Below are 15,317 nucleotides of genomic sequence, written 5' to 3'. Positions count from 1 at the left end.
AAAATATGAGAAATACAAAGGAATAGAGTTTTTTGTCACAAACTCAAAATTTCCAATCCCTATATCGCAACCTGATGGTGTAGACATTATATATTTCAAAATTTTTGATCTAACAGAAGTTAAAGTTTAAAATATCAAAGGTCTACGACTTCTAGAATCAAAGATATAGGAATTAGAAAATCAGAGTTTGCAGCAAGAACTCAATTCCTTCGTTTGGTTAAAAATTAGAAATTCAGAACATTTTTCTTCTTCTCGATATCTCTTCAACAAGAGAAGTTACGAATACGATTGAAAACAGAAAAAAATTAACTTTAATTTGACGGGATGTTACTCTGCTCAGATTTAGGAATAAGTGTTAATAGAGATATATTCTAGTATTGTTTTTAAACACAATTTAATTGTTTATATTAATCCATCTTTTTACACGGTGGTAGGCGATTATATTAATATAATGAAGACGACTTTTGATTTCAATTTTGATTCATATCGAGCTTTTAAACAGCATGGATACACATAAAAATGTAAACAAAGAAAAGCTGTCAATTAAAAATGTTCTCTTTAATTACGTATAAACTTGTAATTCAAAAAAAGCTTGTTAACAATTAAAAATGTCGTCTTCATTATATTGTTACAATCGCCTACCACCATAGATACGTGATTTTTAGCATGGATAAAACATGAAATGAAATTCAATAAAATTGAATCGTATCTTTTTCTTTATCTGTTTCAACCGTCAATGCTTTTTAGACCAGTCTAAGAAATAAACGAATACTTTTCAATTAAGGATTTAAGATTTGTTAAATCTGAATACAATGTGATTGTCCAACAATACTGTAACTGCAATACAAACTTTATAAATAGAAGAACAAGTTTTTATTGTTTTGAAAGGAATTGAGTATTTGACACAAACTTCAGATAATCCCTATATCTTTGCAACCCATGATACATTAAATATGTCAAACTATGAATTATGTTAGATCAAATTTATTCTAAGTTTGAAATATCAAAGATTTACACCATCAAGTAGAATAAGTATAGGGATTCGAAAGCTTTATTTTGTTGGAAAGGCTTCATTCCATTAGACATTAGATATTTTTCTTTGTTTTTAACTTTCTAAATAAAATGAATATTAAAAAATGGGGGAAACCGAAACAAATTGCTTCAAAACAACATTTGTAATAAATTAAATCACAGTTCTCTTTAAAAGAAAGGTTTTTAAGAATTTTACTTAATGATAAAATTTAACTTTTTCAATTCAGATGCTGCACGCAAATTGAAAATTGTGGAGATTTTGAACAAACAAAAATATAGTTATTTACTTCTTACTTATTGAAATAAATTCTCATGAAATATGTATGTAAGAAATATATATATATATGTAATGATATGTAGTGCTTTTGATGATGTATATTTCCTTGATTATAGACACCGTTACATGATGAGATACCGTCCGTCATTGAAAATTCTTCTCACTCATGTCTCACTAAATTTTATATCGTCACTTTAATCCTATGTTTTCTGAATCGCGCTGTATATGCACCATAGTATATTATAAAGTATAATCTCGCTACAATCTGCTCACTTCTAACACCCCCCCCCCCTTGCATGCACCATAGTAGAGTTTATGCCTTGCAGAATGTTCTAATAGAATTATAAAGTATAATCTCGCTACAATCTGCTCACTTCTAAACCCCCCCCCCCTTGCATGCAGTAGAATAATAGAATTGAATAAGTATACCATGGACATAATGGGCATATTAGGCAGGAGGGGGTGGGGTGATGGGGGCCAGGAGGAGAGGATTTAGGAAATAAAAAGGAACAGTTCCTGAGATCATAATGGGGTTATACATTTTTTATTGATTGATTTATTTCCTCAGATGCGCTCGTGTGCACCTCTAGACGGTCCCCAGTCTTACTGAACATTATGCAACGCGCACACACGCACACCACACACACACACACATAACACAACAATACATGCCCTAGGGGTCTTATATTCATATATTTCATGGGAATCATGAAAATATGATAATTTTAAACCTATAAAAGCATTAAAGTTATAAACTTATTTTAATTAACTTTTTTGATATTTTAATTGAATGATCATAACGTTGTGCGTAATATTCGAACGCGTTCTTGAATAATACGCGGAAGGTGCGTAACCGGGGCGTAGGAAATATAAGTTATAATGTAGGCCTAAAGCCAAGGTTAGTAATGATTACGTTTACAAGTGGTTGTGGAATGTCGTCTTCGGCAAAGTAATTTTGTTGTTTATACGGAGTTTACTTTAAGGTGATAGTTTCTGAGACATATGTACTATGTAGCTGTTGGTAAGCTTTGTATCAAAGCCTGCAGAAACCCAGCTTTCCCTGGAAACTAAGTTTTGCATTAAATTTCTAAACCAAGCTCAGAACATTCCCGTCAAGTTCTCCTATAGTTCCTTGATCATTTGAGGCAAGTCGGTCAATGAGTTCCTGCAAGTTATATACATATATATTATATATACTACTTAGAGCTGATATAACTTGGGATGGAATATATACTCAGATTTTGGACCAGAGTTGAGATAACTTGGGATGGAATATACTCAGGTTTCTGTCTAGAGCTGAGATAACTTGGGATGGATTATACTCATGTTTCTGTCTAGACTAGAGCTGAGATAACTTGGGATGGATTATACTCAGGTCTCTGTCTAGAGCTGAGATAACTTGGAATGGATTATACTCATGTTTCTGTCTAGATCTGAGATAACTTGGGATGGATTATACTCAGGTTTCTGTCTATAAAGCTGAGATAACATGGGATGGATTATACTAAGGTCTCTGCCTAGAGCTGAGATAACTTGAGATGGAATATACTCAGGTTTCTGTCTAGAGCTGAGATAACTTGGGATGGAATATACTCAGGTTTCTGTCTATAGAGCTGAGATAACTTTGAATGGATTATACTCAGGTTTCTGTCAATAGAGCTGAGATAACTTGAGATGGAATATACTCAGGTTTCTGTCAATAGAGCTGAGATAACTTTGAATGGATTATACTCAGGTTTCTGTCAATAGAGCTGAGATAACTTAAGGGATGGAATATACTCAGTTTTCTGCCTAGAGCTGAGATAACTTGGGATGGAATATACTCAGGTTTCTGCCTAGAGCTGAGATAACTTGGGATGGAATATACTCAGGTTTCTGTCTAGAGCTGAGATAACTTGGGATGGATTATACTCACGTTTCTGTCTAGAGCTGAGATAACTTGGGATAGATTATACTCAGGTTTCTGTCTATAGCTGAGATAACTTAAGGGATGGAATATACTCAGTTTTCTGCATAGAGCTGAGATAACTTGGGATGGAATATACTCAGGTTTCTGCCAAGAGCTGAGATAACTTGAAATGGATTATACTCAGGTTTCTGTCTAGAGCTGAGATAACTTGGGATGGATTATACTCAGGTTTCTGCCTAGAGCTGAGATAACTTGGGATGGATTATACTCAGGTTTCAGTCTAGAGCTGAAATAACTTGGGATGGAATATACTCAGGTTTCTGCCTAGAGCCGAGATAACTTGGGATGGAATATAATCAGGTTTCTGTCTAGAGCTGAGATAACTTGGGATGGAATATAATCAGGTTTCTGTCTAGAGCTGAGATAACTTAAGGGATGGATTATACTGAGGTTTCTGACTTAGAACTGAATTATATATAATATATACTAGTTAACGTTAAGGTCGTTCATGTTAAAAACTTCGAGTATTTAAACAGGGGCGTACGGAGGGGGGGGGGGGGCCTTACATCAAAAAGTTTTATTAAAAAAAGCTTTAGTCAATACGTTTCCATCTCTGTGTTTCACCCATTGAAGCTTACATATGAAGATGAGTCCAATTAAGAAATTATTACATAAATAATTTATTAACACTTGATTGGAAGTGTGTATATGATCGAATAGTTTACATTATAGTTAGAAATGGTATCAATATTTTTTCAAGAAAAGGGTTTTTACGGGGGTGGCACAATGTCGCCGAGGGGGGGGGGCACAAAAGTGACCCCCACACAAATGCTCCCGTACTTCCCTTATTTATTAGTTATATGTATATAAATTCTCGAATACCTTTAAACAAAGAATTTGTTTTTAAAATTTTTTTAATTTCCTCCCCATCATGCACAATTCTTCCAACAGTATTTTTTTTACATTTTTATTTCTACCTGTCGGAATTTCAGGTCGTCATTAAAATCTGGTCCTTCCTGGTTAACTCTGTATCTGTTAACCAAACCAAATCTCTCTCTCTGTCTCTCTTAGTCTCTCTCTGTTTTGCCGCGTGAGGAACTAGTTTAGTTTAATTGACAGGAGTTTTTTCTGTGCTATGGTGTAGTTGATACAAAATATTTTAAAGACACTTTCTGGGCCGAGCGATGTGGCTAGGGTCAGGGTGGTCAAAACTTTAAAAAAAAATCCGTACAATCCGTACATATTTTGGGGTTAAATCCATACAATCCGTAATAATATTTTTTAAATCCGTATAATCCATACATTTAAAAAATGATCCTTACAATCCGTACAATTTTTGTTTAAAGCTTTTTAGAAAACTCATTATATAACATAAATCAATGTGCTTGTAAAACTATGAAAGAATTTTAATTGTCTATTGAAACAACAATTAAGTGAAACCAACTTATTTTTTACAAGATTTTTTTTGGAAATTTTCCATGCAAATTTACTGATATGAGTAAAAAAATAATCCGTACAATCCGTACATTCTGGCCATTCTGTAGGGGGCCGAGTGCTGCGACCACATGACCAATTGTATCCATGTGTTACAAATGAGATCCATGTTATCAGTGAAATCGTTGATTTTCAGGGTTTCTTGGCCAAAAACATTAAGCCACCTCAGGAAAAATTACTGAATACACCCCTGGATTACCCTTTTTGATGAGAAACTGGCATGTTGAAATACTAATTACGATATTATATAAGGATTGAAATGATCCAATACGTTCAATAATCAATTCAGATAATTTAGTATCGATAACACTTAATGTGAACATTGTATTTATGATTTAACCTTGTTTTACGTATATTATAATAGCGTAATCATTCTTAACGAAATTATTTTGATCCAAGATGGTGTATACATCGTGCACTTGATACTTTAGTGCTGATTTACTGAGATCTTATTTTCTTTAATTAATTAATTTTTGGACTGACTCACAGATTGTTACTCAAGGGTCAAGTTAGCACTTTTCTGGATAGGGGTGGTTTTAGCACAAAACTAGAGCCATAGCAGGTCTCAATATTAAATTGATCCCTTCGTATCAACAGCAGAGACTATGAGAAATTAATTTTTTATCAAATTTCAGAATTTATTTCATTGTCCCAAAGAAAAAATTATTTATAATGATCCGGTTTGTGATGATACAGAACAGGGCCGGGAAGACCAGGTTGGCCAAGTGGTACATGAACTTTGACGACGAGGAGAAGCAGAAGCTGATCGAGGAGGTGCACGCCGTTGTCACCGTGCGTGATCAGAAGCACACAAACTTTGTGGAGTTTAGAAACTTTAAAATCATCTACCGAAGATACGCAGGTATAAAGAAGGGTACGCTAAACAAGGAATTCATATAGCTCAATCCTGTAAAAAGAATTTGGCCCCCATCCCCCTTCCTTCATAAAAAAATTATGGTTAAAGAATATGACGTATTTTGTATTATTCCAGGAGGGAGCAGGGGACTAAAGGCCAAATACAGTTTTTAAATTTTCTAAAATGTAGAAACATGGATAATGAAATGATTTATCTTTAACATATCAATATTAATCTTTAAAATTGAAGACTATAGTTTTTACATACATTGGATTTTAAGTTTTCATTTTACTTTCAGGTCTGTATTTCTGTATCTGTGTTGATGTAAGCGACAACAACCTTTTCTACCTCGAGGCCATACACAACTTTGTCGAGGTCCTCAACGAGTACTTCCACAACGTGTGTGAGCTCGACCTCGTCTTCAACTTCTACAAGGTCTACACTGTCGTCGACGAGATGTTTCTGGCCGGGGAGATGAGGGAAACCAGTCAGACCAAAGTTCTGAAGCAGCTGACAATGTATAATTCGTTAGAATGAATATTTAACGTAAAAACTGTTCACAAATTTGAACTTGGAGCGCATTTTTCTTTAATATCATACTTTTGGACTTTTTGATAGAAAGTTATCGATAAATGTCAATATATTGTGTTTGTAATAGTTTAATTAATTTATTAAATGTTCAATTTACATTCCTCCTTCAGATTTATAAAACTTTAACCTGTTCTGCGCTTAAATATCTTCTTACGGCATGTTGTTCATCTTAACTTTTTTTCTTCCGATCGACGAATTAGGAACATTTCTTCACTAATTGATAGAAATCCTCTTAGAACTTGTGAACAGTAATTCAGTTCTTCTTAGTAATTTTCTTCTTATATTTATGTTTTATCTGTGATCATCATGGTATCGTTTTTCATGCATAGTATTTAAATTATAACTTATTTGAGGATAGAATATCAATAATTGTTTGTACTTTTCATCTTTAAAAAAATTATAGAATCCTTGTTTTAATGGTAGAATAAACTCGCATCATTTCAATTAAATTTCAGATTATAAATGTCCAGTAAAGTTACTTGTAAATACCATCCTGATGCTCCTCTTATCGAGGATTACAGGGCGGGGGATACAATTTGTTCCGACTGCGGTATAGTTGTGGGAGACAGGTATATTAGTAGTTCCGACTGCGGTATAGTTGTGGGAGAAGGTAAAGTACTAGTTCCCACTGGGGTATAGTTGTGGGAGACAGGTAAAGTACTAGTTCTGACAGCGGTATAGTTGTGGGAGACAGGTAAATTACTAATTCCGTCTGGGGTATAGTTGTGGGAGAAGGTAAAGTACTAGTTCCCACTGCGGTATAGTTGTGGGAGACAGGTAAATTACTAGTTCTGACTGCGGTTTAGTTCTGGGAGACAGGTAAATTACTTGTTCCGACTGCTGTATAGTTGTGGAGACAGGTAAACAAGTAGTTGCACCGCGGTTTAGACTTGACCGAAAGGTACATTTTTTTCCGACTGCTCCATTGTTGTGAAGGACAGGTATTTTATTACTCCGACTCTGTTACAGTTATAAAACTCCTGAAGAAATTTCATTTAATATTCATTACATATTTTTGCATGATTTTGTTTCTATGTTTATAATGGCGTCATTGATTTTATCTTATAAACCATTTCTGAAGACTATCAACGTCTAACCATAAATAATATTTAAATCATCATCAAAGGAAGCTATAATCGATTGTAGGTTGATGATATAAAGTAAATGTAACTGTGCTTGTTTCAAAGGGGAGATCGTTCAAAATAGGTTGGTTAATTGATCGTTCAGTTGATTGATTGATGAACAGATTGATAGATAGATACAGATTGTGCAGAATCAAATTTAAGCTTATTTTGAAGGGTGAAGAGAAGTGATGTGGATAAATTGTGTTAATAACTAGAACTTGCGAATGAGACGGGATATAGATTAATTTATAGATAATGAATGAAATTTTGCTTGGATTTTAGAGAGACAGGCCAAAATTGATTAATTGATTGACTTTAGAGTGATCGATGTTGGTTCCGAATGGAGAACGTTCTCTAATGAGAAGGGAGGAGAGGATAGGTCTAGGGTTGGTGGACCGGAGAATACTCTTCTGGGTAGCAGTGATCTAACCACAATGATTGGTAAGTCTAATGTGGTGAATAGGTTTCATGATATTTAACTGAGACGTATCTGGGCTGCATAAAAAATCGTCTATTTAAAAAATATCTTTTTATGCTTTATTTGATTATTGCCATGAACATGGTACATTGTACATATATTGATAAGAAACAGTTTTTTTTCTGGAAGAAGGAAAAGGTTTTAACTTTTTGGGGGTTTACCGGATAAACTCTGTATAGGAGATAGGTTCAGAAGGAATTCTCAAGAATCACAAAAACAAATCACCATTTAAGTTGATTTGTTATTAAAGATAATTACAATGCTGCTTCTTTAGGTCCTGGTCGTGGGGGAGCATCCTTTACATCAGATGGAACAGCTCTTTATAACAATAGGAAAACACAGAGCAGCTCCGATAGAACACTCATCAACGCATTTAGGGAAATAGATACTTTAACTCATCTTTAAATAGTCAAAAGCAACGACATTTTCATTCGTTTTAGTCTTTTCTTTCTTACTCAGATCTCCTTATCCTATTTTATTCTTCCCTCCATTTTCTTCTTTTTTTATGATTTTTTCATCCTTTGCCCTCGTCCACCTTATTTATTTCTTTCGAAGTTAAATAATTAAATATTTTTAGATGACTATCAAATATTATTTTTAATTTTTATCAAGAAGTTGTATTTTTTAAGTTTTGGTGACGAAATAAAAAATGTTTTCTATCTTTTTTTTTACCTCCTCCTGTCCCCTTCTTATTATTTATATTCTCTTTTTCACAAACTTCTTAATCTTAATGTTCCTAACTCCAATATAAATTAATTAAGTATTTTAATTCTGCAGAACTATTTCCAACATGGCGGACAGAATAAACCTGACTAAAACTATAGTGGACCGAGCCAACAATCTGTTTAAGATGGTGCATGACGGGAAGAATCTGAAGGGGCGGTCTAATGATGCTATTGCTGCTGCGTGTCTGTACATTTCCTGCCGGCAGGAAGGAGTGCCGAGAACCTTCAAGGAGATTGTCGCGGTCAGCACAGTGAGTAAGAAGGAAATAGGTAAAAATAGTTTTTTGTTGTTTTTTGGAGGATATATTCTGTTTTAAGACAATTTATGTTTATTCTTGATAGTTTCTTTTGAGTTCATGTTCAGTTTTTTCCTCCCATTTTTTGTTATTGGCCTATCCTCTGTTGATGGGGGAGTAGATAGATATAAACTAAAAAGACAGAAATTAATTTCTCTGTTTTAAAAAATTGAAGATATTAAAGGGACTGTGTTGGCTCGGTAGAGTGTAGGCGTAATTTCAAGTGACATTCCATTTTTATATAGTTGCGTGTCCGATTCAGAGCAGTACCCTTTAAACTTTTGTTTGATCAATGGTGACGGAATTATCTACAGAAATGCTTGTAGTTTTACGAAAACTTGTTTACAAGCTGTTTTATAAGCTCTGTCGTCGATGACCAGGCACAACTATTAAGGGTACCGCCTAGGGTCAACAGTCTCTTTAATAAAAAGAATATACTTGTGGGGAAAATCTATAACGAGAATAAACGTTCCTGTTGATATCATATTTTCAACCCCGCCCCAAGAAAAAAAAATAATTTTGAAATTCATGTTTGTAATTTGGGTTGATAATGGTTTTAGTAGTTTAATATAATAAATCTGATTTTCATTCTACAAATTCCATAACATATTCCAGGTCGCTGCTTCAAATTGATTTTGAAGGCTCATGATACAAGTGTTGAACTAATCACTACTGGTGACTTCATGTCCAGATTCTGCGGAACTCTTAGTCTTCCTCGTGACGTACAGAAAGCAGCGACACATATTGCTAAAAAGGCTGTAGATCTCGACATTGTCCCAGGCCGATCGCCGATCAGTGTAGCCGCTGCTGCAATATATATGGCGAGTCAGGCGAGCGAGGACAAGAGAACACAGCGAGAGATTGCCGATATTGCAGGTTTAAATATAAATCAATAAAACCACAAATTTGAAAATATTCTATTTTTTCTTCTAACCCCTTCCTAGGTTATTTCACTCTTTTTTTAAAGTTATAATGATTTTTTGGAGAGACATAAAATACAGATAATTTTTTTTGCAGAGAAAATTCATCGGATTTACACTAAAAAATGTTGTACTTTTTCTCTCCTGATGTAGATATATTGTTTAGGAGTTGCTGATGTAACAATCCGACAATCCTACAAGTTGATGTTGCCCAGGGCGAAGGATCTGTTCCCTGCAGATTTCAAGTTTACAACTCCTATTGAGAACCTGCCACAGAACTGAGAATCAGAACCAGGAATAGGGAACAAGCGAGCAGACTAATTTAATTCTATTTTCCGAAGCGTTCAGTGAGTGAAAGGTACTGTAAGCATAATTTCTAGTGACTTTCCATTTAAAGGTTGCAGTGATCGATTTACAACGGTACCCTTAAAAGCTTTCTTGTTTATCCTTTGAGGTTTCTCGACAAGTGACTTGCACATTTGTTGCTTTTAAGAAGCAATGGAGAAGTTGTCAGAATTAATTTCATTTTGAGGCAAAAAGAAAGGACGGTATATTTTACAATTTTGATTAATTTAAGGTTTCAGGGGTACCGTTGTAAATCTGGCATTGCTATCTTTAAATGGAGGGTCACTTGAAATTACGCTTACAGTTCCCTTAAATCCCAGGTTTTAGGCTTCATGAAGCAATTTTCGGCGTTGTTAAGCTTTCCATGTACCCCAAATTTTTTTGAGAACATATTATTTTTTAGAATCCATATCAACATACGTCATATACATTATACAGACATACATACATACATAAATCTACAAATATACAATAATATATGCCAATTTACAGGAGGCATTTTGAGTCACCAAAAAAGACTATGAATCCCATATTTTTGTTCATTATTATGAATACATTTATATAGCAATAGTTAATAATAATTTAATTTAAATTTTTCTCATCAGTTTGAAGAAGTTGTATACTATGTACTATTTGTCTAAGCTAGTATTAAGCCAAGCAGAATAATTATCTTATTTCTAAAATTTGTTCCCAAAATTACTCAGTAAGATTTCTAGTTTTTAATTAGGATGGAATTTTTTGTTATCAGGATCGTTTTTCCAAATATACGATGTTCAATTCCACCCTTCAGGAATAACCATCTCATAATTAAATTCATTCAGCAAGGATAAAATTTTTTTATAAATACATTAAATAAAACTGTTTTACTTAAAGAACTCGACGTTATACTCTCCACCTTTTCCCTCTTTTTGCGGATTACTAGCAACAATTTAACATTTTCTTTAAATTAAACTTGAATTCTATTTATTTGTTATTTAATTTAGAAGTGTTAAAATTGTTATATGTCTAATGTCTATGCTACTGTGATGTTTCTGTATTTTGTACATAGTTGTATTCACTGTTAACTGAACTGCATTGTACACTGTACAGTGTTCACTGTACACTGTACACTGCTGTACTTGGCTTAAAAGAAATCTCCATGTATCCTACCAATGTAATATTCTTACAGACAGACAATATGATGGCTGTGGTTCAAACGGTACAGGCCGGAGTTTTCAGTAGACTACGCTCACAACTACCTTTAGTGGTGCAATCCAGAACTGCGACAAGGTGAACATAATTCAATTCTTAGATATATGTTTTTTTGAAAATCATGTCATCATGTGCCTGTAATTATAAGACTTTAGACAAATTTCAGGATCCTTTGTCTTAAAACCGTGACCACAATTGATATTTTGCATGCCAAAAATCAAAAAAATTCACATGTAAAAAAAATAAAAATTCAAATAGTATGTCGCATTTGATATCAAACTTATTTGATTTATTGCCAAAATCGGATATTTTTGTTCTTAAACATCAGTTTTTTGCCTCTATTTTGTTAAAAATTCAACGGATTTTTACGCTTTAAAAGTTCTGAATTCGGTGTTTCAATGTGGATCTTTTGATACCCATATCGATCACTTATATCTGTGAATTCTTTAACCTAGAATTTTATAAAAACTAATCCTATGCAAAATGCACGTTGGACATAGTGCTAAATATTGATAAATGATCATCCCTAATTCCTAGGCCATAACCATTTGGGATTTGATGTAACATATGTACAGTTATTAATTTCCGATTGATAACCAAGTTTTATTTAAGGCACATTATTTACGGTGTGGAGGAGGGGCACGATACTAAGAACGAGGTTCGGAAAGATCGCTGGATTCGGAAAAGAAAAAGGAAAGCTTTGGGCGGAGTTTGGAGAGAAGATCAGGTGAAATTAGCAAAGAATTACGGGTTTTTCTAACCCATGGGCAGGGGTGTATATTTTTCATAATTAACCCCTCTCCTCTCCCCTGGGGGGGGGGAGGGGAGTGATCTGAAGATTTTGGGGGGAAAATGGACAATCGAACATCATAGGGCAACATTTTTAAATACTCTTTAATCAAAAATTCATTGATATAAAGCGAAAGCATATTTAATATATATTATAATATATAACTTATATAAATTATACTCAAAAAGGGGGGGGGAGAACAATTCATTTTTCGCAAAAATACACACCTTTGTTCACTGCGCAGTGCCCATGGGGCTTATTAAACACTGGTTCTTTCCTTTCTGTCTTCTTTGTTTTATAAGCATCAAGTAACACTTGATTGTTTGTCTTATTGTCGGTTGTCTGTATAAACCGTTTGTCTTTTTGTCTGTTGTCTGTATAAACCGTTTGTCTTTTTGTTTGTCGTCAGTATAAACAATATATGAATCGTTTTTAAATGTTTTGTATTTAAATGAGACTGTACGCATAATTTAGAGGGTACCCTACATGCAATAATGGCAGTGCCCGATTCACAATGGTACTCCTGAAACTTTCTTGTTATCAATAATCTGAAAGATTTGGTCGTTAATCTAGGTTTAAATGTTTATTTCTGTTAATTTAAATATTATAAATATTCCTTTGTGGTAGAGAGTTTTTCAACTGCTTCAAAAAAAAAAGATGGGTCTCAAAAATATATTTCGATATTTTAAACAGTGCTTAGGATCCGGATCCGTTGGATCCGCAAGATTTTGGCTTCCTGGATCCGGATTCGGATCCGCAAAAATATGCGGATTCACGGATCCGGATCCAAGGGGTAAAATGTTAACCAAAAACTGCAAAAAAAAACTTTTTTACTCCTTAAACCCAAATCTGAACTTTTGATAAAAAAAAGAGATTATAAAATTTCCTCATTTCTGAATGGTTCATCAAGTTTTAGGATAAAAATAAACGAATAAAATAAAACTAAAAATTAGAAAATTATTTTTTGTTAAAAACATTCAGTAAATCTTAAAGAAATGACCCGGATCCGGATCCATTTTTTTGTCAGTGCGGATCCAGGATCGGGATCCGCATCAAAATTAAACGGATTTTAAATATCCTTCTCAATTCTTGAGGTGTAGTGTATAAGTTGGAACTGAATAAGAAAAATATGTTTTCCTGCAGTGGAGATGCACAAGTCACTTTTGTCGAGAACCCACAATTTTAAATTAATCAGTTTTCAAAATTTTAAACATTAATCTCCAAGAAAGCTTTTACGGTATTATTATGGGTCAGACATTTCCAATTGCCTAGAGGATCACTGCAAACTACGCTTACTGTCCATTGTAAGACATCAATATTATCCCTCATTTTAATATGTTTCCGCAACATCAAACATTGTTAGTGGATCTTTAAAAATTCCTATTTTGGTTTTATCGTTAATCGCTTAATATGCTTTTTGTTGTTTTCTGGTTGTAAAACTGCATGTTCTGCAATTTTTTTTATTTTACTTATTTATTATGTTTGATTTTTAGGGTTTGCCATCTAATATTCACTCTGAAGGACCTTTAATAGACGACATGGACTGGTCCTTTGCTGACGGCCGACCCGGTGTTCCCAGGTCAGAATTCAAATAAAATAATAGGGATCTATATTTCTTTATACGAAATAAAATCATTTTTTTTACTCTCACCCCACCCAGTAACTCGATATGAGTTTATATTTTGGTGTTGATGGACCAAACCTAATAAAGTTAATAAAGTAGAGGTTAGTTCCATATATGAGTTTATATGTTAGATATAAACTTATATAAACTTTTAAGTTTAAATGTGTGAACGCTAGATAATATTAAAGGGATTTATTCATTGAATTGAAAAAATATTATTTTTGGGGGGGAAAAAATGACGTTTTGTGATCAGTTTATATCTAATTTGTTACATTTTCCACCAAAGAATATTTACCCCAGAAAATAATTGTTTAATTTTTTTCTGAGATTTAAGAATATTTTATAAATCATGTAATTTCTTCGTTAGCAAAATATATGTATGCATGTTACTCATGTTTTCTATGTGAATTTCTCACAATTCTTCCTTGGAATACTTACTAATACGTTTTGTAACGTCCCCTAAATATTGTAAAAATAAAAAATCTTGAACTATGTAAATTACAAACTCAGGGGCGGATACAGGATTTAAGTGAGGGGGGGGGGGGAGATTTTTTAGGAACAAAAATTCATAATTAGGAACAAAAAATCACGCTGCAGGCGAAATTTTTTTTTTGACTTTTTCCTGTTTTGCACTAGGGTTTCTTTCCCTTAAGCATGCTATTGATAAGCTATTCTGAAAATAGGAACAAAAAATTCCAAATTCATGAGGGGTGGCGAATTTCCCCCGCCGCCCCCCCCCCCTGTATCCGCCCCTGTACAAACTTGTTTTTGTTTTCAGTTTCCCCCAGATAAAGCGAATGTACAAGCAGAAGCAGTACGCTACTGAGATCAAAGCTGCCCTGGACCTGGTGAAGAGCTACCAGGAGGCTAACACCAAACTCCAGCTAGAGAAGGAGGAGGAGGTTAAACAATATACAACCAGTAAACTTAAACAGAAAGGACATCAACCTCTTTAGTTACAAATTATATATTTTAGTTTTTATTTATGTTGTTTCTCTCTTTACGTAATAAATTTTTGACCAATCTTGGGAAACGAATGAAAAAAATAAAGATTGTAGAATGTAGAAGTAATCCCGTGGTTTATGTTTCCATTTTCTTGTAGTTTTTAACAAAAATTGATATTCAATTTATTTTTACAATCTTCTTTGGTATGATATGATTTTCTTGTAAAAATCATAACTTACTCATGTCATGGGACAGGAGTTAAATATTAGGAAACGGTTAGATTTATAAGTCATGGGACAGGAGATAAATATTAGGAAACGGTTAGATTTATATGTCATGGGACAGGAGTTAAATATTAGGAAACGGTTAGATTTACAAGTCATGGGACAGGAGTTAAATATTAGGAAACGGTTAGATTTACAAGTCATGGGACAGGAGTTAAATATTAGGAAACGGTTAGATTTATAAGTCATGGGACAGGAGTTAAATATTAGGAAACGGTTAGATTTATATGTCATGGGATAGGAGTTAAATATTAGGAAACGGTTAGATTTATAAGTCATGGGACAGGAGATAAATATTAGGAAACGGTTAGATTTATAAGTCATGGGATAGGAGATAAATATTTACACCATACTCTTACCAGTTTTTGAAATTATTAGTAAGTCATTGATTTAGGAAAGTAACAACATGCATAAGGAATACCAATGTTCAACAGGA

General features: G+C 33.7%; 3 protein-coding genes across 10 annotated transcripts; all 3 read left to right on the top strand.

Annotated features, from left to right (window-relative positions):
- Positions 1–5,329: 5,329 nt before the first annotated feature.
- On the top strand, positions 5,330–6,255 carry LOC111700821 (AP-2 complex subunit sigma). The gene is made up of 2 exons (XM_023471871.1): positions 5,330–5,574; positions 5,867–6,255. Exons 1-2 carry the CDS (start codon positions 5,385–5,387, stop codon positions 6,103–6,105), a joined length of 429 nt encoding a protein of 142 aa, XP_023327639.1. The 5' UTR covers positions 5,330–5,384; the 3' UTR covers positions 6,106–6,255.
- Positions 6,256–6,532: 277 nt separating this feature from the next.
- LOC111700818 (transcription initiation factor IIB) lies at positions 6,533–11,216 on the top strand. 8 transcript variants are annotated; one of them, XM_023471863.1, is made up of 8 exons: positions 6,533–6,728; positions 7,603–7,724; positions 8,036–8,138; positions 8,539–8,756; positions 9,398–9,658; positions 9,869–10,060; positions 10,368–10,750; positions 11,031–11,216. In XM_023471863.1, exons 1-6 carry the CDS (start codon positions 6,622–6,624, stop codon positions 9,982–9,984), a joined length of 927 nt encoding a protein of 308 aa, XP_023327631.1. In that variant the 5' UTR covers positions 6,533–6,621; the 3' UTR covers positions 9,985–10,060; positions 10,368–10,750; positions 11,031–11,216. The 8 variants fall into 8 exon arrangements, with proteins under 8 accessions (XP_023327631.1, XP_023327637.1, XP_023327635.1 ...); XM_023471869.1 differs by having other exon boundaries at positions 9,869–10,049; positions 10,368–11,216; XM_023471867.1 differs by having other exon boundaries at positions 9,869–10,049; positions 10,352–11,216.
- LOC111700819 (39S ribosomal protein L52, mitochondrial) lies at positions 11,171–14,685 on the top strand. The gene is made up of 4 exons (XM_023471870.1): positions 11,171–11,316; positions 11,851–11,965; positions 13,522–13,607; positions 14,431–14,685. Exons 1-4 carry the CDS (start codon positions 11,186–11,188, stop codon positions 14,606–14,608), a joined length of 510 nt encoding a protein of 169 aa, XP_023327638.1. The 5' UTR covers positions 11,171–11,185; the 3' UTR covers positions 14,609–14,685.
- The last annotated feature ends 632 nt before the right edge of the window (positions 14,686–15,317 follow it).

Source organism: Eurytemora carolleeae, unplaced genomic scaffold, assembly GCF_000591075.1.
Source record: "Eurytemora carolleeae unplaced genomic scaffold, Eaff_2.0 scaffold398, whole genome shotgun sequence".
Lineage (NCBI taxonomy): Eukaryota > Metazoa > Arthropoda > Copepoda > Calanoida > Temoridae > Eurytemora > Eurytemora carolleeae.
This window is presented reverse-complemented; position numbering and strand designations above follow the sequence as displayed.